At 37.9% G+C, this 26,402-nt stretch overlaps 1 protein-coding gene across 1 annotated transcript in view; it reads right to left on the minus strand.

Moving 5' to 3' along the window:
- The window catches only part of LOC114642265 (deleted in malignant brain tumors 1 protein-like), a 136,701-nt gene that overhangs the window by 100,464 nt on the left and 9,835 nt on the right, over nt 1–26,402 (minus strand). Inside the window, 4 exon segments of the mRNA XM_051935175.1 lie at nt 2,381–2,689; nt 5,230–5,538; nt 10,245–10,562; nt 24,890–24,961. Of these exon segments, the coding sequence (XP_051791135.1) occupies nt 2,381–2,689; nt 5,230–5,538; nt 10,245–10,562; nt 24,890–24,961 (1,008 nt within the window).

The raw sequence follows: 26,402 nt of genomic DNA on the forward strand, positions 1-26,402 counted from the left end.
TGTCTTGTAACTGCTTGAAAACTTCTGCAGTAACTGAAAGCCATCTTAGTTCTATTTTGTCCTCTGTGGAAGATCAGCCTAGACACCAAGAAAGCCAATGTCCAAAACATACGCTTTAATTACCTCTGCTCACACAGCACAACCACCAATTACTCAAAGTCCTTTCTTTAATTCTCCTTTCCTGCCACCTCCACTCCTCTCTTGCAAGCTTCGTCCTCTTCCACCCGACTCCGGCTCCCTGAATGGAATGAGGCAGCACCTTTTACGGCAAACCCGGATGTGCTCAAGGTGCTCCCTGATGCTCTTCCTGCAGCACTTCCTGGTGTGGCGGAAGTGTTGCAGTCCAATGCTTGGGAACCATCCAGGCACCCCCTATCCAGGGGTGCTTCCATGTTGCCTCCCAGGGAAGATATGGCCCCTCTACCGGTCCTTCCCTTCTCGAGGCGTCCCGGTGAGGCAAGGTCCATGGTCGTGTGCCCCACCTCCTTCTCTCCTTTTTTCCTTCTCATTTGTCTAACCTTATATAGTTATACTTAGGTATGATCCTTTTATCCCAGGCTCATAAAATTAAAATTCTGTTGCCAAGATCAGCCACTTTACATGCACCTCTGACATCAGAAGTGGGAGACAACAGCTCTGTATGCTTACAGTATATAACTTAGAAACAGCTTATACAACTATAAACACCATACATACATTATAGTAGCAGTTCTACTTATGCTTTTGATTTAAACTAGTTAGCTCTTAGCTCTTATCAGCAAAATCATGCACAACCTAGCATCATCCCACAACTGTATTCCTAAAACACTAGACTTCCAATGCCACAAAGCTTTTCATACTTGCTAGTTTGATTAATTATCAAAATATTCACGTAATTTGTAAGCAAATATAAAAGCATTAACAGACAAGGTACATTTTTCAGTAGCCAAGTAACATAATAAGCTGTTGTACCATACAGTAGAAAAAAAATAAAGTGTCTTTGTAATATCACACTTTTTAAATGTTAAAAGAAAAGTTCTGCTTCTTCTAGAAAGTTCTACTCCTTTCTCCTACTTTTGTATTTATGTTAACTAACCTGTAGTGGCTGACATGCACAAAAGCTGGATACAGAACAGAAATATTCATAGAGTGGTCTAGGTGATCAGTTATCTAACATTTTGAATTTCTTCTGGTAAAAAAAATATATATATTTTTTTCAGTTATATATATATATATATATATATATATATATATATATATATATATATATATATATTCTTCCTTTTTACCAATGTTCACATCTTTTACAAATAAATATGTCACACTGATAATATTTAATAATACTTTGGAGTATTCTGAAGTTTTGTAGTTTCTGAAGTTTACTCAAGTTCCAGATCCCTCTGTTTTACTGTGTGATCCTGTATTCAGTTCCTAAGTTGAAAGCTCTCCAATTGCAGCAACTTTGTGTCGACAACTGTACCATTGTGATGTGTATGTCACATTTTTAAAAAGTGTTTCAACAAAATGAACAAATATCAGAAGAGGTAATTATTCTGGTTTACAAGGAAACTAAAATCACCGTGTGTTCAAAGAAAACTCGAGTGCAAGTTCTGTTGTGATCTTTTCTCCTCGCACTGCTTATGAAACACTTGTAAGGTATGGCAGGCAGGGACAGGTGTCCCACCCAGATTGGGCTCCCTTACCGTGCCTGGCCGTGAGGCACAGGAAGAAAACAGTCCTGAGATTGGGACATAAGATTCCCTGAAAGAAATGGCAATGCTGGCATCCTGACAGGATTCAATGAAAGAACATTACCTGGTCGGGAGGCCAGCTTAAAGGAAGGACTATACTCTGTGGTCTTTGGGACTTCCGACCAACCCAGAAGTTCTTCCATCAGACTATGCCCGAGTACCAGAAATACTCCTAGGTTGGAGATAAAAGGAATCACCCTGACAAAGCTCACCTTGCTGTGTGGAAGAGAGGAAGAATAAGGAAGAAAAGGTATTGTGCATTCAGAAACCTATTGTGAAAGATTTATTGTTAATTAACCATTTATCTGAACCTAGGATTTGCACCTGTGTGGTGGTGTCTGATATTTGGGAGGTTGCAGCTGGTAACACACTATTGCTATATGCTTCACATTTGAGTGTAAATAGTTTTATTATAAAAAGCATTTTTTATTTTTAATATTTGTGTAAAATCATTACATCCATGAAGTTTCCTTAAGTGGGTTTACTGAATGGATGAATAGATGGATATATGTGTAGATATTTTTCAGTTAGAGTGCATTTAACAATTTTAATTTGCAGCCATCTTTAAACAGATTGACTTTACATAGATTTAAGTAACAACAATCTGAATAAAATATTTTAGGTGATCACAGTATGTGACAGATACTCACTAGAACAAATAACACCGGCATCATTCTTATGTGTGCACTCCTCACGTCCGTAATCAAGAGCTGGGCACTTTGTCAGGTCAGTCTCATCTCCCTCACAGTGAAGATTATCTCTCCATATTTCTCCTTTGCCTTCTCCAAACCTGGCCTGTCCAGGGGCTTCAATTGCATATCCACAGCCTATCTGGTTACAGAGAACACTGGCGTCCTGCAGGTCCCAGTAGCGATCACAGACTGTTCCCCACCTACGGTCATAGTAAAGTTCAACTCGTCCAGAGCACTCAGAATCAGAACCGTTCACTAGTCTGCAAGCTAAAAACAAGCAAGAAGGAGAGAATCATCAAAGAGTGTAATAAGATGAGCACTCTGTTTAAATTCAGTTAATCAGCTGAATTGATTGCATCATATCTAACAGGAGCTAATCCCTTCTAGTCTTTGTGTGCACGTCTTGGTGCTGTTATTGTAAATAAAGGATGAGCAATGAGAACCAGTAAAAACAGGTCAAACTCATCCTAAAAACTATATGACAACTAAGTGATTAATGGCAAATTTACTTGATTCAGACCTTCCCATTTTATATTTCCATTTTATATCGTATTTATTGTTTACTAGCCATGTTACCTGTCAAAGATGAGTAATAGAATAAACTTTAAAAAATACTTGATATCTCTTGCCCTATCTATACCTTCAGCTCCTTTCCTCTGTGTCCTTGTGTGTCTTAATCTCTCATAACTGGAATTATTCCCATAAAGCCTTCTTCTTAAATTCTGTCATTTCGATAAACCTTGTTGGCCTCCATTACATTTTTATACTGTACTTCTCGTCTTTAGATGTGACTCTGAATGTGGCGACTACCCCTTTACTCTTCCTTGTGTGTCTCACACTTCCTCTTTTAATCACTGAAGCTACACTGACCAATCAGATTGCTCTGAGGTACTGGACACATGCACAGACCTTAACATTTTATTATATAGTAGATGTAGTTAAACTAAGACTCAAATGTAGATTTCACAGCATTGTGTTCTACTCTTTGGAAAGTTTGTATACTAAGTCTCAACCCACTAATGGGCTCAAGATTTTTTGAGGCATAGCAAATGTGGAGTACAGTTTGGAGAATCCCTGAAATTTACAATCTGTTCCAATACTGCCTGAACTAATATTTTAGAAACAGAAATAAACATTTAACTTATTGCTGCTTTGATGTTATAATATTATTAGGGACAGTGTGTTACTTTTTACACCACTTACACTTGTTTAACTATGAGCAGACCTATTAAGCAATTGCATTCTAAAAATTCAATATTTATGTTTTGTGTTATGTAAATGTTGTTGAACATAATTTGGTTATTAGTCAGTAAGGACACATAATTTACCCAAAGAATGAAGCAATACGGGCGGCATGGTGGCGCAGTGGGTAGCGCTGCTGCCTCACTGTTGGGAGACCTGGGGACCCGGGTTCGCTTCCTGGGTCCTCCCTGCGTGGAGTTTGCATGTTCTCCCCGTGTCTGCGTGGGTTTCCTCTGGGTGCTCCGGTTTCCTTCCACAGTCCAAAGACATGCTGGTTAGGTGGATTGGCGATTCTAAATTGGCCCTAGTGTGTGTCCTGCGGTGAGTTGGCACCCTATCCGGGATTGGTTCCTGCCTTGTGCCCTGTGTTGGCTGGGATTGGCTCCAGCAGATCCCCGTGACCCTGTGTTCGGATTCAGCGGGTTGGAAAATGGATGGATGGACAACAAAAGAATATTCTTGTACAATGTAGCTCTTAAAAATGTCTTAATTAGCATAAGCCACCCTAATTCGGGGTGTTCATAAGAAATGTAAATATTTACTTCATGAGGTAGAAGTACATAATAAATGTGAATAGTTGCATCATATGTTTGAAATATAAAAATATGTGCCTTGATTTAAACATTTAAAGTCTGAATATTCTTGATTGTAACAGAATCTGTCTTTTTTCACCCTCTGACATAATGAGCTAGACAAATTTAAAGGATGAAAAATAAAAATAATAACATATTTGACATTGAAATTGTATAAATTGATAATCCACGTGCTTATTTTTGAAATTTGTCATTTTAACCTTCTGGGAGTGGACCTTAGAGGGATAGGACCACCAGTAAAGCATAAAATGTTAAAAACATCAAATTCATGATCAGCAACCTCAAAATGCCATAAAATGTCACTCCACATGCCTAAATTACTGATTCTCATTTTTTTCGACATTTTGTGAAAAGAAGTAAATTTGACCCTTCATATCCCTTTATGGGGTGAACAGCTTGGTTTGATTGATTTGGCATTCACAACTTCAAGTCCTTCTAATCATTTTTGCTAAAGAGGCCTATTAATTTAATCTTTATCAAAAAGGTGTAATTTCCTGAACAAAATGTGGTCAAGCATATTGTAAAAATTAGTGTTTTTTGGGTCTAGATGGACAAAAATATGGGGGACCCCAAAAAGCTCAATGTCTTGCATAACTAGACATTAAGACAAGTCAAACAGTGTATCATATGTGGGGGTTTTCTTATACCAGTGAGTCAGATGTAGCCGTACAAAAAAACCCCAAATAATATCAAATTGTTCATAACTAATCGTTATGAATACAATACTGAAGTGATCAGTAAAGTCCAGATTTTATCCATTCATCCATCCATCCATTTTCCATCCCGGTGATTCCAAACACAGGGTCACGGGGGTCTGTTCGAGCCAATCCTATGCAACACAGGGCACAAGGCAGGAACCAATCCCGGGCAGGGTGCCAACCCACCGCAGCCAGATTTTATTATTTCAATATAAAAGATTTTTTTGTAAATACTCAATAGTTCAAAGAATAATAAAAAAAATCAAAAACTTACGAACACAAACAAGTCCAACATCGTTCCTTTTAGTACAACGCCCTGCTGCGCTGTTTGGTGATGAACAGTCAAAAATCTTTTTTTCACTTTCTCTGCACTGAATCTTTTTTTCCCAAACTGTACCACTTCCTTGACCAAACATTCCTCCCTGATATTTTTTGGGAGCTCCACAACCCAGTTCACGGCAGACAACCTCAGCGGCCATCTGATTAAAGTTGGCCTCACAGATGCTCTTCCAGCTGTAACCATCTAACATTTCTAGTCTCCCAGAGCAGGAGCTGCTGCCACCAACTAAACGGGCACCAGTACCTGAAAGGGAAAAACAAAAGTTGTAATGTAAAAGTGAGAAAACAAGCAGACCTAGAAGAGCAAAATTGGAGCCTCACAACAACTAAAACACTATATGATAATAATGATAATTACAAATAAAAATATAATGAAAAAATAAGACTGTCAAATTTATTTAAATTCATTGTGTTGTAAATACAGCTCCTGATTCGTGATTTTGTTAGGTACATGTAACTGTCTCTTAAATGAGTGAGTATGTCCATTTCACAGTACAGAGACTGCCCTGGTTAAAATCACCAATGGCCTGCTGATGGCTGCTGACTCTGGGCTGTTAACCATACTTGTCCTCCTTGATCTGAACTCTGCCTTCGATGCAATCTCTCATGAAATTCTCCTTGAGAGATTTAAATCAAATGGTATTATTGGCACTCCACATACCTGGTTTAAATCTTATCTCTCAGATTGTACACAGTTTGTACAATTAAAAAATTTCTGATCACAAGTTTGCCCAGTTTTTAGTGGTGTACCCCAAGGCTCTGTCATGGGTCCCCTTCAATTTATTATTTATCTTCTGCCCCTTGGTCATAGCTTTAGGAAATTTAATATTCATGTTCACTGTTATGCTGATGACACCCAGCTCTATCTGTCTACTAAGCTTGTTTCCACTCTTCCAACTTTTTCCCTCTCTGACTGTCTGCAGGAACTTAAATCACGGCTGTCTGCTAATTTTCTTAAATTAAATAGCGATAAAACAGAGGTTCTCCTGGTAGGAACTAAATCTGTTTTGGATAAATGTGATAATATTTCATTGACTATTCATAATTGTCTAATCTTTTCTTCCTCCCAGGTTAAGAGCTTATGTGTTATTCTCGATAGTACCCTAAAATTCGAGGCACATATTAATAATGTCACTCAGTCTACATATTTCCATCTACGTAATATCAGCCATTAATGTCCATCTCTTTCAGCTACCAGCACTGCTATTCTTGTTCATGCTGTGTTTACATCTCATATTGATTATTTTAATTCTATCCTTTCTGATCTTCCTCACAAACTCCTTTACAAACTCCAATTGGATCAGAATGCTGCAGCTCGTATTATTACCAGAACCTCTTCCATAGAATACGTTACTCGTGTCCTTCAACAGCTTCACTGGCTCCTTATTAAATATCACATTGATTTTAAAATTCCGCTTATTACTTACAAGACCCTTCATAATATGGCACCTCCTTATCTTTCTGATCTTCTTCACATCTCCATTCCTTCTCATATCCTTAGATCTTCTTCCTCTATCAATCATATTATACCTCCTGCTCACTTGACTATCATGGGGTTTAGAGATTTCAGTCGAGTAGCCCCTCGCCTCTGGAACTCTCTCCCACAAGACATTCGTAATTTCGACTCTCTTCCTACCTTTAAATCTCATCTTAAAACACATCTTTTTAAGATGGCTTATTCTTCTTCTTATTGTAGCTGATAAATTTAAATTCAATTTTATTATTGTATTTATTCTGGTTTTATTGTACTGTAATATTTTATTAATTTTATGTCGTGACTGTTGTTATTAATGTGCTCTGGAAGGTGTCCTTGTGTGCTTTGAAAGGCACCTATAAATAAAATAAATTATCAGTTATTATTATTTATTATTATGGGTGTATGTCTAAGTGCCATCTGCAATGGATTGAGGTGGGTTCCTGTTTTACAGCTGTGGTTGCCACAATGGGCTTTAGCCTCAGAAACACTGACCTGACTTAAGAGGGATGGATGTATGGATGGATGAATGGATGGATGGAAACAAACAGAGTAGCAGTACATGGTTTTGAAAACAATTCTATCCTCACATACAATATTTTTCATACATCAAGAATGAAAGTTGAGCTGCAGTCACGTAATACTAAAGCTAAGTTAACCCACAGTACATGTGATTGAGGTGGAATAATCTAAAGTTTTGTCATAAAATTTGTGCTTCATGTGTTAAGATAAGTAGCATATAGAGAGAATAAAATGACCTAGCAGAACCAAGAGTACTGTAGGAGCAGAATTTCTTCACTTGCCCATCTTTGTATGGACTTCCCAAATATTACAAAGTCATGAAGACAAGATGGAGGACCCTTTTAGACAGAAGCTATTGTACTGCACTTGGAAATAAGCAGCCATAAGATTAGTCTAGCTTGACCATCTACCTTTATAAAGTGAAGGATTCAGAGGAACACAAAATGCATGGCTGCTCTGCAACAGCTGTCATGGAATTGACAATAAGGATACTCAAGGCCTGTGTTTCAGTTTTCAATATTTACAGTACAGTTTAATTTATCTTTACATTCACATGCAAAATTATTTAGCATGTACTGCTAAAGGCATATTACTTAGTAATATAAAACAAAATTTTTAATTCTACTCAATCCACCTTAGTGTTGCTGTGGGTTCAAAGGCAGAAACGAGCCCTAAACAAAGTGCCAGTCTATTGGAGTGTATACTAAGACACACACACACACGCACTCACACACACACACACTCACACACACACACACACACACACACACACCCGCACACACACCAGACTACTTCAGAGCTGACAATCATCCTAAAATGAATGCCTTTGGAAAAATAGGAGGAAGACCTACACTGACACTGAGAGAATATGAAAACTCCACACTGACAAACACCTGGGATGGATTTAAATTTTCAAATGAACATTAAGAAATGCTCAACAGCTGTCTGCCTGTCACAGTAGTTTTATATTGTAAGTTATTTTGTTATTGTTTGAACCTTCTCTGAGCTGAGCCACTTGCACACAGTTAAAGAGCCAAGATCTCAACAACAGATGAGAAACTCGCTGTGATGCTGTTTAGTTGTTCCACTAAAGACTTGTGCTGTGAGGATGTGCTACTGTACCTTCCTTTATCTTAGCAGCTCTTTGTTTCCAGAAGTTAAATAAGCATTAATAAAAAAAGTTTACTAATATATTCTGTAATATGTGAGTGTTTTTTTATCTTTGCTTCCCTTTTTGAGGTTTGTATGTGTGTATTTTTGGATAAATTAAAATAATCTGTTTTTAGGGAGTTTGTTTGTCTTGCACAATATGGAGGTGTGATGAGTTCAGTCATCTAAACTCTCCAATAAAGACATTCTTTGGTCCTGTTCACTTACATTACATTTTTATGCAGTGTAAAAATTAATATATTTTATAGTTTATTTGTGCTTGATAGTTGGTGCATAAGTGGTCCTTTCTTTTAGTGATCATTCTATAGTTCATATAATTCTTGTCAAAAAAAATGAAATGTTGCATTTTTCCATCGCTTATTTGAAATTAATTTAATGCCATGTAACTTAACAAAGAGTTATCCCTTTTCTTGTTTTAAGGATTAATGAGAAGATCATCCAAATATATTGCTAGCCTTACTAAACTTTGTTACTCTGTAACAATTAATTGCTAACATAAATGCTTAACTAAATGCACGTCAACCACGGTTACAAGAATAAAAAAGTAAACTAAATATCTAAGTTATTTCTTAACATATTCAATAAGAGTGTGCCTATGTTTTTATGTTTTTGCTATGCATAGCATGATGGTACAGTCACCTCACAATCTTCAAAAGACTGAGTTTTATTTTGTCCCAGTCACCACATGGATGGAATCTGCACATTCTCTCCGCGTCTGGATGTTGGTTTTCCATTCCAATATTTTTTTCTTTCTACATTCCAAAGAAGGGACCATTAGGTTCATTGGTGGCTCTTCATTTTCCCAGTATGAGTGACTGTAGCTGTGTATGAATGTGTCTTGCAATGGACTATAACCAACTCAGTTTTGGTTTCTGCCTTACATTCAGTGCTGCCTGGATAGGCTCAAGTTGCCTGTAACCTTGAAATGGAGTAAAAATGTGTAAAAATTGATGGATGGGAGCAATGACAATGATTTAAGCAACAATGCCTCCCACTTGCTTTGTTCCCAGTTTCATTCTACTGATTTTGGCTTCTCCTCACTTATGTAAATGTATATTATAGAATTACAACCCTTCCAAATTATGGTTTGTTTTGAACTTTGTTTCTGAGGTATTCAGACTCAGATTAGAATGAGAAATTTTAAAAATCAAATTCAAAGATTAATTGCTTTAATTGTGATGGTTTTAACTTTGACAAATGCATAGTAATATAAAAGTATTTCTAAATTCTTTAGGTGAAGCCTGTCCTACCTCCCTACCTAACCGAAATGACCTGCATTTCTATCAAAGTGGTGTGGAAACCAAAGTAAGTGCTGCCTGAGGAAGAAAGAGACATTTATTGGTGTCACTGTATTGTATAAACACAATGGCAACGAATATACAAATTCGGACAGGTAGATGAAAACAAAACGTATAATATGTTTAATATTTTTTTCCACTGGCTCTTTACTTCAACGAGCTATAAATTGAAATTGACGCAAACTATTTTAATAATTATATCCAAACACATTTCCATTCAGGATTTTACTGTGGTGAGGCATCTGTAATTCTCAATAATAATCCCTGCCTCAAAAATAAATTAAAACCTATGTTGCAACTATGTCTGTAACTGTGTTGCTCCTTTTCCTCACTTTTTCTCATGCTTGAAAAAATAAATCTAAATAACAATGACGAATTCTTTTATATGTTTTTATTTAAGGATATCTAAAAATCATAAGTTATCATTTATACATAAACAGCGCTGTAAAAGAAAATGTCAGAATGAATTAGAGATTCAGTTCCTACCTGAGCACACCGCACTCACATCGCGATCGTGATTGTTATAGCAGGAGTCGGTATCACTTTGACAGTCCTTCAGCGCAGACTCCTGTCCTTTACAGTTAACACTACTCATCAAGACTCGCCCAGTTCCCCCTCCAAAGTGAGCATAGAGTGGTGCTGACAGAGCCTCCCCACAGCCCAGCTGTCTGCACACGACGGCAGCGTCCTTCATGTCCCAGTCCGAGCTATAACCACACACGGTGCCCCACTGCCCGTTACGAAGCACCTCCACTCTCCCCTCACACGGTCCTCTGCCGTTCACCAGCTTCAGATTTTGACTGTCTGAAATAAAGAAAACAATTTAATCTCCGTTCTGTAATACATGTGCCCAGAAAAGATCCGAGCATAAACCCTGCCAAGTTGAGTGTTATTTACAAACACAGATTCAGAACTGCCCTTTAAGCATCACTGAGACACATTTATGATTTCTACAGACCTCCATCCATCCATTTTCCAACCCGCTGAATCTGAACACAGGGTCACGGGGGTCTGCTGGAGCCAATCCCAGCCAACACAGGGCACAAGGCAGGGAACCAATCCTGGGCAGGGTGCCAACCCACCGCAGGACACACACAAACACACCCACACACCAAGCACACACTAGGGCCAATTTAGAATCACCAATCCACCTAACCTGCATGTCTTTGGACTGTGGGAGGAAACCGGAGCGCCCGGAGGAAACCCACGCAGACACGGGGAGAACATGCAAACTCCACGCAGGGAGGACCCGGGAAGTGAACCCGGGTCTCCTAACTGCGAGGCAGCAGCGCTACCACTGCGCCACCGTGCCGCCCGTTTCTACAGACCTGCTTTTAAATAAAAAGACAGGTCAAAAATAAGAAAAAAAAGTGTGTATCCTATAATACATTGGTTAAAAGTGATTGCACGCTTTTAATAAGCACTGGTACGATTTCCCCAAAATCTAAATCAGACTCTCACATTCAAAATGTGTTAATTAGCACTTGGAAAGGCATATTTGTTTTATATAGCGCCTTTCAATAGAAAATACCAACTCCTGGCTCTTTAAAGTTCACCTGTTTCCATGTATTGTTTACAAGCTCAGCACCAGTACAGCCAGTGACTTGTTTAGGGTGACAGCGACTGGTGGGTGACGACTGATTTAAGACCCTTGGGCTTTACAGTCCACTTCCTCAGCCACTTGCAGTTATACGCCCATCCTGTACTTGAATCACCCAGTCATGTTTTATTTGTTGCTCTTGAAATAAATATAAAGCAGAAATACAGAAATCAACTGACTGTTTTAAACATTAAGATATTCTGCAACCAATTTTTATATTTGGCATTTATTTCATGTATCATTATCAGTAGCTTTATATAGGGGATCATTCATTCATCAGTTTCGGGCACTGCTTATTTTCTTATACTTAATTATTTATTTTTTTAGATTTCCACATTATTAAATATCCCAGAGCACAGAGGTTAAATAAAGACCATCACATATAAAATTTGCCAATTAAAAATATTTAACTTATGATCAAGATGGAGTGGAAGGAAATAAAAATTCAAAATTAAGCACTGCTTTAAAAAAAACACCTAGTGGTGCCACAAGTCTTTCATATTATGCTCAGCTGTAAATGCTTAGCAGACACAGAATTCCTGATGAAATTACATGTAAATATTTTAGGTGACAGGGAGCACTGTCCAGGTCTCATAGTGAATGTCATTGGGCACAATCCCATCATGAAGGCCATTTTAACTTCAAATTTCCTTATCACTGTTATATTCTGACTTCCATTCCTCCACTATCTCAATTTACTCATTTCAGTTGACATGGAGTCATCAAATGAAGCCCACATGGGACACTCGCATACAGCAGAACACACTCATGTAATTACAGCACATCCGATTAATTTAAAATATCCAATATATTCAAGTCTTAAGTATTTGCAGGGAAAGCCACAAAACCTGCTGAGAAAGCAACAGTGACACAGAGATAATGTGCAAAGTCCACCAGTCAGTGAAGGAGCAAGAACTGAAACTCAGACTCTAGAAATTGTGTGGAAGCATCTCTAAATAACACGTCCCAACATCCCAGTCAGTCATGTTTTACTTTTCATATTAACATTATTTCTGAAGTGAAATAAAGATTGTCTGTTCATTTTGTTGTTCACCTGAATACTATGCTCAGGGACACAGCAGGAAACAATCTAGTGAAGACACTGGTCAAATAATAAGGCATACAAAAGTTCAGACATGTACACTGCCGGCATGAGAGAGCAATCAAATGGACAACATGTGCTTAGGCAATGGATGAGAACTGGAAAATGGAGAGAAAACCCTTAAAAAACAAGGAGACTGAGCACAGACATCACTTTGGCCAGTACAGGTTTAAAGGAAGGTGACATGGTAGAGCTTCTTTATCTGCTACTTCACGTTAAAGTCGAGTAAAGATGTGCAATTAATGATGAGATTAACAGGTCTCCACTACTTTAACAAAAGTAAATAAAAGTAATGTCTCACTTGTACAGCTGCAGGAAATTAAATGAAAGAACCATCTACATAAATAGACTAATTTTGTGCTTTTTCATAGTTTAAAATCCCATTGCACTTTTACCATGTTGACCTGCACTTTAACGACTTTAATTAATGTTTTAAGGTAAAGCGTATGACTGCTTTGTCTCCGGTGAAATCTACAAAAGAAAGACCACCAGGTAATCACGTTCATTTATAAATTCACTGCTGCCTTTATGCTATTTTAGATGGCACATTGGTGCATTTACTTTATCATTTATGAAAGTAAAATGAAATTATTAATATTTTGTTTTATTAACTAAATAAATAAAAAGCGCAATGGCTTTGTTTCAGTCATTATTATTTAATGTTATGTGTGCATATTGTTATGTATTTAATGTGTATTTTCATAACTTAAACAACAAAGCTGGAATTTCAAAGTGATACATGTCTTACAAAAGTATTCAGACTTTTTAAATAAGTAAAAAATTATACTTGGAATAATTCTAACAATTCCTGAACAGACTTGAGAGTTCAACCAGAAAATGTGATGGGCACTTCAGTGGTAAATAGACAAAAGTATGGCGATTATATTAATAATAACAATAAATAATTACATTTATATATTGCTTTTCTTTCCTACTGTATTCATAGTGAGAGAAACCACTTCCACCACTCCCATGTGTAGCATCCACCTGCTTCAAATCTTTATAAAGGAATTATGAAAACTTAAGGTACATGGATGGACACAGGAGTCTGAATACCGATTGCAGATTTTGACTTTGTTTAAGGTGTCAGCTAAAAAAGTAACTCAAGAATGTTGTCTTCCTGAGCAAATGAGTTGCAATTTAAGTACAGATTTGAACAAGTATAATTTGTAATACACAAATATTTGAAAGGAGCTATATTTGCATACTTACAGTATACATGCTTCATTTTTAATTGTTGAATGGAAAACATTATACTTTTTTTTACCTGACAATATTTTTAATTAATACAAAGCCAAGGCTGAATGAATAAAAAAAACAAAAGGGTGGTTTAAAAAGTGCTGTGACTCTGTCTGTACTGTATGTTGTGCTCATTTCTCTGCATTTCACATGGAATCTGCCAGCATAAGTCCTGCGCTGCCTTAGACACCGATGGCTCACTGGACTCAACTGAAGGAAGTGAAGACAAATCGGGGTAGTGGATATTTGGACAGATTTTCAGTATACTGTACATCTTTTGCATTATTCTAGATTCTAGATTTTAAATTAAGCATTACATGGAACTGTTTTCATTTCTTTTTAAATCAATAGCTCAATGCATATCAGGTTCTTCCATAAAGTATTCCAAGATGGTGTTTCTCAACTCAGAACTTCGATGACCGGCTAATTTGATTTCAGTCATATGTTCAATAAAGCCCAATTGTTCACTTTTAATTGAACCCTCTGTTTAGATAGGCCTCACCTGTCTTCATTCTACAAACATTTAAACTCAAATAACCTTTGTAAAAAATATATATTTTGCTATTAATTTATACAATTAAGGAATCTTTCTGATAACCTATCATTTTATTACTTTTTTTCTGATACTTTCATAGTTAGTGTGTTTTTAATTGAACTCCATATTTAATGTTTTCATCTCATTTCTGTTTTAATTTTGTACAATTACACATGCATTGCATTTTTTGGATTGTATTTTCAAAAAGTGTATTATGGTGTTTATTTTTGTCATCTCATGTATCACTAACCTTCTGTTCAGTGTTTTTTCTGTTTCTTTTGATAATTCACTTCTATTTTAATCATTGGTTTAATAAATTTTTGTGCAAAACAAGCAACAACAAACAGGCACAGGTGACAACAATGAAGCAAAAGCAATGCATTTATGAATTACTTAAACAAGTAGAATAAAACAAAACTGAGTGAAAAAATAATTTCTGTATATGTAACAAATAAATATTTTCTAAATATCTTTTAAAGAATAAAAGCAACTCAATTAAGTATTTTTTTGGCGAATTCAATTAATACTCATTCAAAAATAACATTATGTGAGGAATTCAAATAAAGGCAGAAATGAAGTATTACTGTTTTGTTTTTGCCATTATTTCTGATTTTTTTCTGAACTGCACTCTTTCTGGCATGCATCATTACATTTATGCTTTTGATGTCGGGAAAAGTTACCCTTCCAGGTTCTAAAAGTTATTTTCAGGATGGAATGGTAAATTTCTAAATTTGTCTGTACTCCTACAGTATCTATCATATAAAATGTAGAAAGCAAAAAGAATTAAAAACTATATAATCTTTTACTAATTTCTCTAAACAACTCAACAAAAATCATAAACATGTTCTCTATTCACATGAAACTGAATTTCTTAAACATAATTTTTATGGAACTACTTCTAAGATGCTAAGAATAGTCTTCTCAATATGATAAAAGTTCTAAATTACTGGCTAAGTGTCTATATGGGAGTTAGAAGTGCGACTTACAGACTGGTGTGAGCAGAAGCAGGGCGGCCAGGCACATCAGTGACCCTCGTCTGCAGCTCCTCATGGTGCATCAGCCTGAGTGTTCTCTCCTCAAAATGAAGTCGAGTCTCTGCTGTGTCCTTATATGACTGAATCAGTTAATCTGTCATCTCACACCTGCACATGAGGCGCGCTTCTCCAACCCACGAATCACACAGATCTCCGCTTTATAAAGGTTCATTAAAAAAACCTAAATAGTTAATTTCTTTCACATAAATATTTTAACAGGATATGTGATAAATATATAGTATATATGAACTTTTCTTTTAATTCTTGATTCTTCAGATATTTTTAATAATGTTTAAAATGCTGGGCGGCATGGTGGCGCAGTGGGTATCGCTGCTGCCTCGCAGTTAGGAGACCAGGGTTCGTTTTTCCGGGTCCTCCCTACATGGAGTTTGCATGTTCTCCCCGTGTCAGTGTGGGTTTCCTCCGGGTGCTCCGGTTTTCTCCCACACTCCAAAGACATGCAGGTTAGATGATTTGGCGATTCTAAATTGTCCCTAGTGTGTGCTTGGTGTGTGGGTGCGTGTGCGTGCCCTGTGGTGGGCTGGCGCTCTGCCCAGTGTTTGTTTCCTGCCTTGCGCCCTGTGTTGGCTGGGATTGGCTCCAGCAGACCCCCGTGACCCTGTAGTTAGGATATAGCGGGTTGGATAATGGATGGATGGATGTTTAAAATGCATGCAAACTAAAAAAAAAAATGAAGATGATTTTTTAATTTTGACATTAGAAGGATAATTGCAGTTATAGTGTATGATAACCAAAGCTGCCAAAACCTTATCTCTGGTTAATTCTATGACTGCAGCTGGCAGTAGGGGGTTCCTTGCACTTTGCTCATATAAGAATTTAAGACAGAAGGGAACTGGATCAATTGTTGTTAATCAATCAATGAACTGATTAATTAATTATTAGGTTTTCTTTTGATAGCACTAACATCTAGTTAGAAAATTCACTAAGGTTCACACTTCATTTTCCTTTCCTTTCTCTTTAGAGTTTCCCAGCCCTTATATAAAAGTAACTTATCCATTCTCATCTTAAAAAATATAATTATAAAATTCATTTATAAATAAAAAGATAACCCAGCCACAGGGGATGCACAAACCAGTGTGTTTCTTCGTGCCAGTCCCATGCCCGGATAAATGGGGTGGGTTACGTCAGGAAGGGCATCCGGTGCAAAATTTTGCCAAATCAATATGCGGAACAACATTACAAATTTCCATACCGGATCGGTCGAGCCCTGGGTTAACAACAACTGCCACCAGGGTGCTGGCGGAAATTGGGCTACTGTTGATCAAAGAAGAAGAAGGAGAATAAGAGGGGGGAGACGTGTCCGGAGGCAGGAGGAGAGGAGGAAGGTAAAGAGAGTGGAACTGAGGGTAGGAACTTTGAATGTTGGCAGTATGACTGGTAAGGGGAGAGAGTTAGCAGATATGATGGAGAGAAGGAAGGTTGATATATTGTGTGTGCAAGAGACTAAATGGAAGGGGAGTAAGGCCAGGTGGATTGGAGGTGGATTCAAATTGTTCTATCATGGTATGGATGGGAGGAGAAATGGGATAGGAGTTATTCTGAAGGAACAGTATGTCAAGAGTGTTTTGGAGGAGAAAAGAGTGTCAGCCAGAGTAATGATTATGAAGCTGGAAATTGGAGGTGTGATGATGAATGTTGTTAGTGCATATGCACCGCACGTTGGGTGTGCAATAGGTGAGAAAGAAGATTTTTGGAGTGAGTTGGATGAAGTGATGAACAGTGTACCCAAGGGACAGAAAGTGGTGATTGGAGCGGATTTCAATGGGCATGTTGGTGAAGGGAACAGTGGAGACGAGGAGGTGATGGGTACATATGGTGTCAAGGAGAGGAATGAAAAAGGTCAGAGGATAGTGGATTTTTCCAAAAGGATGGACATGGCTGTGGTGAATACGTATTTTAAGAAGAGGGAGGAACATAGGGTTACATACAAGAGTGGAGGAAGATGCACACAGGTAGATTACATCCTATGCAGAAGAGTTGATCTGAAGGAGCTTAAAGACTGCAAAGTGGTGGCAGGGGAAAGTGTAGTTAAGCAGCATAGGATGGTGGTCTGTAGGATGATGTTGGAGATCAAAAAGAGGAAGAGAGTGGGGGCAGAGCCAAGGATCAAATGGTGGAAGTTGAAAAAGGAAGACTGCAAGGTTGTGTTTAGGGAGGAGGTGAGACAGGCACTGGGTGGCAGTGAAGAGTTACCAGACAGCTGAGAAACTACAGCAGATGTAGTAAGGGTGACAGCAAGAAGGGTGCTTGGTGTGACATCTGGAAAGAGGAAGGAGGAAAAGGAAACCTGGTGGTTGAATGAGGAAATACTGGAGAGTATACAGAGGAAGAGGATGGCAAAGAAGAAGTGGGATAGTCAGAGAGATGCAGAAAATAGACAAGAGTACAAGAAGATAAGGCGCAAGGTGAAGACAGAGGTGGCGAAGGCTAAAGAAAAGGTGTATGATGAGTTGTATGAGAGGTTGGACACCAAGGAAGGAGAAAAGGACCCGCACCGATTGGCTAGACAGAGGGACCGAGCTGGGAAAGATGTACAGCAGGTTAGGGTAATAAAGAATAAAGATAGAAACGTACTCACAAGCGAGGAGAGTGTGTTGAGCACATGGAAAGACTACTTTGAGAGGCTGATGAATGAAGACAACAAGAGAGAGAAGAGGTTGGATGATGTGGAGATAGTGAATCAGGAAGTGCAACGGATTAGCAAGGAGGAAGTAAGGACAGCTATGAAGAGGATGGAAAATGGAAAGGCCGTTGGTCCAGATGACATACCTATGGAAGCATGGAGATGTTTAGTAGAGATGGCAGTGGAGTTTTTAACCAGATTGTTTAATGGAATCTTGGAAAGTGAGAGGATGCCTGAGGAGTGGAGAAGAAGTGTACTGGTGCTGATATTTAAGAATAAGGGGGATGTGCAGGACTGCAGTAACTACAGGGGGATAAAATTGATGAGCCAGAGTATGAAGTTATGGGAAATAGTAGTGGAAGCTAGGTTAAGAAGTGAGGTGATGATTAGTGAGCAGCAGTATGGTTTCATGCCAAGAAAGGGCACCACAGATGCAATGTTTGCTCTGAGGATGTTGATGGAGAAGTTTAGAGGAGGCCAGAAGGAGTTGCATTGCGTCTTTGTGGACCTGGAGAAAGCATATGAAAGGGTGCCTCGAGAGGAGCTGTGGTATTGTATGAGGAAGTCGGGAGTGGCAGAGAAGTACATAAGAGTTGTACAGGATATGTACGAGGGAAGTGTGACAGTGGTGAGGTCTGCAGTAGGAGTGACATTGACATTGTGATCTGTAGCAATAGTAGGGAGCAGGTTGAGGAGACCCTGGAGTGGTGGAGATATGCTGTAGAGAGGACAGGAATGAAGGTCAGTAGAAACAAGACAGAATACATGTGTGTAAATGAGAAGTCAGTGAAATGGTGAGGATGCAGGGAGTAGAGTTAGCGAAGGTGGATGAGTTTAAATACTTGGGACCAACAGTACAGAGTAATGGGGATTGTGGAAGAGAGGTGAAAAAGAGTGCAGGCAGGATGGAATGGGTGGAGAAGAGCATCAGGAGTAATTTCTGACAGATGGGTATCAGCAAGAGTGAAAGGGAAGGTCTACAGGATGGTAGTGAGACCAGCTATGTTATATGGGTTGGAGACGGTGGCACTGACCAGAAAGCAGGAGACAGAGCTGGAAGTAGCAGAGTTAAAGATGCTAAGATTTGCACTGGGTGTGATGAGGATGGACAGGATTAGAAATGAGTACATTAGAGGTTCAGCTCAAGTTGGACGGTTGGGAGACAAAGTCAGAGAGGCGAGATTGCGTTGGTTTGGACATATGCAGAGGAGAGATGCTGGGTATATTGGGAGAAGAATGCTAAGGATAGAGCTGCCAGGGAAGAGGAAAAGAGGAAGGCCTAAGCGAAGGTTTATGGATGTGGTGAGAGAGGACATGCAGGTGATGGGTGTAACAGAACAAGATGCAGAGTAGAGAAAAATATTGAAGAAGATGATCCGCTGTGGCAACCCCTAACAGGATCAGCCGAAAGAAGAAGAAGATTTATAAATAAAAAGATATTTTAAAATCTAGAAAATGCTTATAAAGCAACATACTTTATATGTTGTACCCTGTGAAAGTATTCATCCCCTTAGGTGTTTGCACCATTTGATTTACACAACCTGACTACCAATTTGAAGGTGCAAAATATTTTTTATTGTAGCACAAACAATAATTAAGACAAAAGAAACAGAAATCATGAGTGTGCATAAGTATTCACCCCAAAGTTAATACTTTGTAGAGCCAACTTTTGCTGCTATGACAGCTGCCAGTCCCTTGGTGAATGTCTCTATTAGCTTAGGACATCTAGCCACTGGGATTTTCGCCCATCACCTTCAAGTGAGATGAGTTGCATTGGTGTACAGCAATCTTCAAATCATGCCACAGATTCTCAATTGGATTGAGGTCTGGGCTTTGACTAGGCCATTCCAAGATAGTTAAATGTTGCCCTTTAAACCACTGCAATGTATCTTCAGCAGTATGTTTAGGTTCATTGTCCTGCTGGAAGGCAAACCTCCATCCCAGTCTCAAATCTCTAGCGTACTGAGTGCCATCCATCCTTCCTTCACCCCTGTTGATGCAGATGAAAAACATTCCCACAGCATTATGCTGCCACCGCCATGCTTCACTGTGAGAATGGTGTTCTTGGAGTAATGGAAAGTGTTGGGATTGCATCACACGTGGCATTTTCCATGATGGCCAAAAAGTTCAATTTTAGTCTGACCAGAGAATTTGTTCCACGTGTTTTGGGAGTACACTACATACTGTTGGGCACACTCCTAATGTTTTTTCTTATTTTTTTCTTTAAATAATGTTATTGCTTTCTGGTCATGCGTCCATAAAGCTCCACTATATGGTGAGTATTGCTTAAACTGGTCCTATGGACAAATAATCCCAGCTCTACTGTGGATCTTTGAAGCTCCTTCAAGTGTTATCCTTGGTGTTTTTGTAGCATTTCAAGGTACAAGGTATTTTATTTTTATTCCACTTCAATAATTTGGACTATATTATTAAGTCCATTATATACAATCCAAATGAAAATTCATTTTCATTCCAGATTGTAATACAAGAAAACAGATTAGACATCAAGGGGGATGAAGACAAAAAGCAAGACAAACAAGACAGACTAAATATCACACAAAGGAATATGACTGTTTTGTGTTTCTTGAGAATTTATTGGAATTCTGATGATCTTATCAAAGTTTTCATTTAGAATTTCTCTTTAGGAATTTAGCATGACTTCATATTTAGTTCATTCTTAGACTAATACACAGTTGTGGTGAGAGAGGCTTAAATCTTTGGAGTGTAACTCAAGGCCTTTTCTTTGCAGATTGGATTAAAGTTTATTAAAGCTAGATAATTACCAGACACATTTAATCAAAAGTTTGTTACACAATGTGAAAGGATTCCATAAGACACAGAGAAAGGTTTGGTAGCAGCCGCCTGTATACTAGAAATAGGCTGCCAAATTGGAAGTTGTGGTTCAAATGGTACAGGTCTTAACAGACTTCAGTCCAACACAGAACAGTACAGACAGGCAAACATGGCAGTTTTAAAGTTGGGCAGGGGAAGTGATGTCATCCGGGCCGGAACTGGAAGTGACATCATCATGGCTGGAAACTGAAGTGACATTATCGAGTCCAGGAGAAATTTCCCATAGTTGGTCTGCCAATGCAAAAGAGGAAGGATCAGAGCACCCTGCCACTCCTTGGTCTGGCATGGAATTATCCCTTTGTGAGGCCTTCAGCTGCTTCCCATCCGCACATGTGTGACAACAGTAATAATTCAACACAAGAAAGCAGGCCCTTAGCCATCTGCTTACTAACTACTTAGTGCTGTAATTATTCTTGGCACAGATAAAACAATTTTAAAATAGCAATCCTTTAAATATGACTTCTGATGCTGGATGGAATTGTTTGCCATTGTTCCAGGTTCTGATGTACAACACTGCTTGAAGTAGGGTGTATTTGGCTTTGCCACATTGTCCTTTTTCCATTTATGTGGTGTGGTGTTATTTTCATCAGGTCATTTCTAGGATCTTTGCCATGTCTTCTGCCACTTGAAAGGAATAAGAGTGACTCTTTCTGACACGAGATATACAGTAGGGAGCTGAAGTTTTTTCTCTTCATGTAATGCTTCTTCTCAATCTTCCCAGATTGGGCTCAGTCAGTGGCATGGAACTTAAACTTGTACTGTAAATGGATCTCAAGAACTAGCAGTATCTCCTCTCCAGCTTTGCCGGAGGGATTTCAGGGTCTACAAACCCACGAGCTCTATAGAATGAAGCTTTCAGACTCAAAGAGAGCACTTGATGCTGAAGAGTGTTAATCTGTCTACTTGTCCCAAATCCAGTGGGTCAGTTTTTTGCTCCAAACGGAATGGGTCAGCTTCTTGTTCTTAAGAGACAGAAGTCATGAAAGGACTTAGTTTGAAGGGAAAGTGTTTATAGGTGTGTTAGTGTGTCCACATGAGTGAGAAGAATTATTTTTAATATATTTTTCATTTGTAATAATCTTTATTGATTGAAAAATGAAAAAATATTGATTAACATTTTATCATATGTTGTAAAATAAATTCATAGAAAATTCTTTTCTGGAAGTTACATTTTCTTAACTTTTTGTAACATTACATAACTGCTTGAATATAAGGGAAGAAACAACTGAAGTCAATAAAGAAGGTTAGAGAACACAGGAGGCAAAAAAATAACAACCTAGGAATTAAAGATAATGAAAAAACCCTTAACACCTCCCTCTGTCTACACCTTCTACCATTGCACCTCTCATCTCCTTCCTCGTTCTGCCAGGTGATCTCTCATCCACACTTCACCTAAGTTCAACGGAGCAATGGCTACTGATCTTCTTTATACTGGATCCCTGGACTACTTCTGAGGTCACATCTGGTCTCCTCTACACCACCTCTGGGTCAGGCATAGCCCTACAAAACCCCTGGGGTCGTCTGCCCAGAGCTCCCTCTGGTGGCCCAGATACCCTTCCCCATTTTTCACCAAATGGCCCAATAAGCCTGCAGAGGCCTTTGCTGTAATTGAGGCCCAAAGGTTATAGGCTTGGGGAATCTCTTCTTGTATATTCCCTTGTGTCCTTCTTCTATTTTTACATCTCATGAATAATTCAAGGGACACTTTTTGCCGCATCTCCACCTGACATCCTTTTCTGGGCAGGTTATAGCTGGCCTCCTATCCAGGGTGTGTGCCATTACCTATTGACACAGGCCCTGACCCCAATCACCTGTATAATGCATATTAATAACAAAAAAATACATCGCTAATGCACAGCTTTTAACAAAGACAAAACTGCAGTTCAGGATGAATGTTAGCATTGGTACAGTTTGCAGTTATGTTAGCATGACAGCACAACACACTAAATAATGTGTGCACTGCACAGACTTGTGTTACACTGTCTTTTCAGTGTGTGCAAGAGAAGGAGAGAGAGTGCACATGCAGAGTGGTTTTGTCTTATTGTAGTGTAATTTAGAAAAGATAAAACTGAGATGAGAAAGTAACAAAGAAAGTCAGGTTTTGGAATTAGTGAAATGATTTATTTGTATAAATCATAAGAATATGGATTCTTATATGCATCGATGTTTCCCCATTACCCTACTAGACAGCTCCTCTAACTCCATACATAGTAATAATTTGGAAATATATCTTCATCCTTGACAGTTTTATTGTACTACAGAATTTCAATGACTTCTTTCAAAACATAATTTGGGTATTCATTTTAAATTAATTTTCAGTTCTTCTTCATTATAATAATACCCCCAGCAAGCACACACACATTTTCAAATTTTTCAGTCTTATGTATTCCATTGTGAAAAGCAAAGTCAATGTTTATTTGTGAAAAATCAAAAATTGTATCTTGTCTTTTTTCTCACAATAATCTTCTGGCAACATAACATGTCCATAAATCCATCCATTTTCTAACCGGCTTATCTGTGTTATGATCTGGCTGCTGTTCAAATGTTCATTTTATGCAATCTTTATTAATGTTTGATTCTTTTGTTTGTACTCATTTTATTTATGTTTATATTCAATTTTCTTTGTATTTGTTTTTTTTTCTATGTATCAATGATTTTCTTATTTGCCTTTTGTTGGGGACCACCTGCCCATCACCTTCAGGAACTTCGCTTAGCGAAGGGTTTCCCTCATTTCCTGGTGGTTCATCTTGAATGCACTAGTGAGTGGTGAGTGTGCCTTGTGTTCTACAGTGATTTTGTGATTTTTGTCATTTTTCTGGATTCTTGACCCTTTTTGCTGTGTTTTCTGACCTTTATTTGGATTCTGTATGGGCACTTGGTTGCTTATAGGGGTACGCTATATAGATGTTAAAGATGAAAAATATATTTAGTTTGCAGAAGAAATACAAGATTATTGTTGTGTATTTGAACAATGAAATGTAAAGCTATCTTAAGCACTAAAAGAAAAACTGATCAGAAGTACATTTAACATAAACATGCAATTTAATTGATAGGCTCAAAGCACGTCTGTCATAAATTACTCCCATGTCTAAAAGATCCACTTGTCATGTTGATTGGCCCTGTCTTGACAAGTGTGGCAGTGATATGGCATGTTGGCTTAGTGTCTGCCAAGGCTTTGGCTCAATGTGACCGCTCTATTTGAATAGATGCGTTCAGGAAATGGACAGATAAAAATCTAATAGTAAGAAGAAACAAAGAAAGAGACCAATAGTTATGTAACACTTGATTTAATCATTTTACAGATATTTATTTAAGCAATCTTTTCTTCTTAACATCAGTACAAATTATTTTGTAGTCATTTGAGACAATATTACATCGTATCAGTAAAAAAAATCTAAAGTGTTTTTGTCACAAAAAAATTTTAATATAAAGTGAAAGGCTTAAGTTTATTCATTAATTAAATCATAAATCCATAAATTACAAGAAAGTCATTGCTAACACTAATTAATCTGTAGAAACAGTATTCATATACTGTATATATACTGTATGTATATACTGTATATATACAGGTATATATATTAACAGTGTATTTATATATACATACATGAATATGTGTGTGTGTTTGTGTGGATTGATATTTTTGAAAACTGTTCTTTATGATGGTCCTTCATTGATGCACCTGTGTTTTCACAGTAATCCTTCTTCAGTAAGAGTCTCATCCTCAACAACATCATCATAGTCCATCCTGTCACGTTCTTCTAGGATAAGATGAGAGCCTGAAAGTGAACTCATACCTTTAACCCCAAGGTTGCACATAGGACCAAATGAATGTTTGCAGCACTTTGTACAAGGAAGATACGTAGTATATAACGTAAATCTGTCAATGATCAGGTGCCTCGCAGACTGACAGCTAAAATGCTATTGAAGAATATTAGGGTTAAATGCTTTAAATTTACAAATGCTGTTTTTAAACAAAGTTATATAGTTTCATGGTTTGAATGGTTTGTTTACTAAGTAAATAGTGCACATAAAAAATCTTGATGTTAATGATTTTACAAATTATAGCTTTTCTTGTTTATAGGTCTTGTTTGCACGCAATTATTTTTAACTACATTTCTGTATACCTGCTTGGGAGTGATCCACAAATTCATCAACATCGTCATAGTTGTAAGGCACTTCATCAGGAACACTGTTATCTGTGAAAAATACATGACATAAATTCAGCTAAAGACCTGAACATACAAAGTACTAAAGACTAAGAGAAACAAAGAGCCAAATAACAAAGTATGCAGACAGTCAGGACATTCTCAGATAATACAATCCATTAACAAGGAAGCAGGTCCTCCCTGTGAGGAGTTTGAATGTTCTCCCTGTGTCTGCATGGGTTTCCTCCGGGTGCTCCGGTTTCCTCCTACAGTCCAAAGACATGCAGGTTAGGTGCATTGGTGATCCTAAAATTGTCCCTGGTGTGTGCTTGGTGTGTGTGTGTGTGTGTGTGTGTGTGTCCTGTGGTGGGCTGGCGCCCTGCCCGGGGTTTGTTTCCTGCCTTGAGCCCTGTGTTGGCTGGGATATGCCAAACGTAAATATTTTCATACTGTAAAAGAAAATTCATAAAAAAATACATCTATTCTAATCATAAGGTATGAACCAGGAAAAGACAAACTAACACTTGTAAATTTTTGAGTCTTTAATAAATATCACATAAAAGCCATGATTCTTTGAATGTTCAAATCTGTAATTTAGAAAAATACATACAGAAAACAAGAGTAAAGAAAGTGAGAAAACAAAGTCTGTAAACTAAAGAGAAACAAAAATGCAACTCTTCAGCCGACATCTGCCCCACGTCCATCTGACAATATCATACAACTGCACTTTTCCACTCACCCCTCCTTGTCTCTCCCTCTCTCTTTCTTATCACATCTGGTCCCCCTTTCTTCCTGGTACTGAGGCTTTCCACTAATAAATTCTCCTTAAGCTATATAACTAGACTCATTGGATGGATTTGCCCTTTTGCCCACCATGGTGTTCATTCTGGGTCAGAAATGACACCTTAAAACTACAGCACCCCAGGATCAGAGCATCCACTAATAAAGAATCTTTTTTTCCTATACTGCAAAGATCATGATCCACTTCAGAAGGACTAGGCAACCATTACAGTTTCCTCTGTTTAGAGCTGCAAAGTTGCACATACTGTATTTAAAGCCAGCTATTGGCTCAATGGGGTTATGCTGGCCTCTGGCCAATCCTCTAGAGTTTTTATCCTGGTCTAGTGCCCTAAAAAGAAATACTTCCAGGACACTTTGTATAGGTATGAGATCGCAGGCCTCTGTTGTGCAATGGGACTCAACACTTCTGTTTAATTATGTTTGTTCTTAATGCTTTAATAGGTTCTTGACCGTTTCATTGAATTTTTACATTTGTAAACACTCAGCAATACGTCCTGTTCACCGAAAACTCTAAATGTGTCATAAAAAAGTTTACAATAATGAATTAAAATGAAACTTAGTTTTAAAAAGCTACAAAAGGAACATCAACATCCTGAAAAGATTGAAAGTGACTTCTTCCACTACTTTCCAATTTTGGAATAATGTTTTTACATGTTATAGTTAAACTGGAATTGAACATTGCCAAGTGAAA

The sequence above is a fragment of the Erpetoichthys calabaricus genome, chromosome 1 (genome assembly GCF_900747795.2).
Source record: "Erpetoichthys calabaricus chromosome 1, fErpCal1.3, whole genome shotgun sequence".
Classification (NCBI taxonomy): Eukaryota; Metazoa; Chordata; class Cladistia; order Polypteriformes; family Polypteridae; genus Erpetoichthys; species Erpetoichthys calabaricus.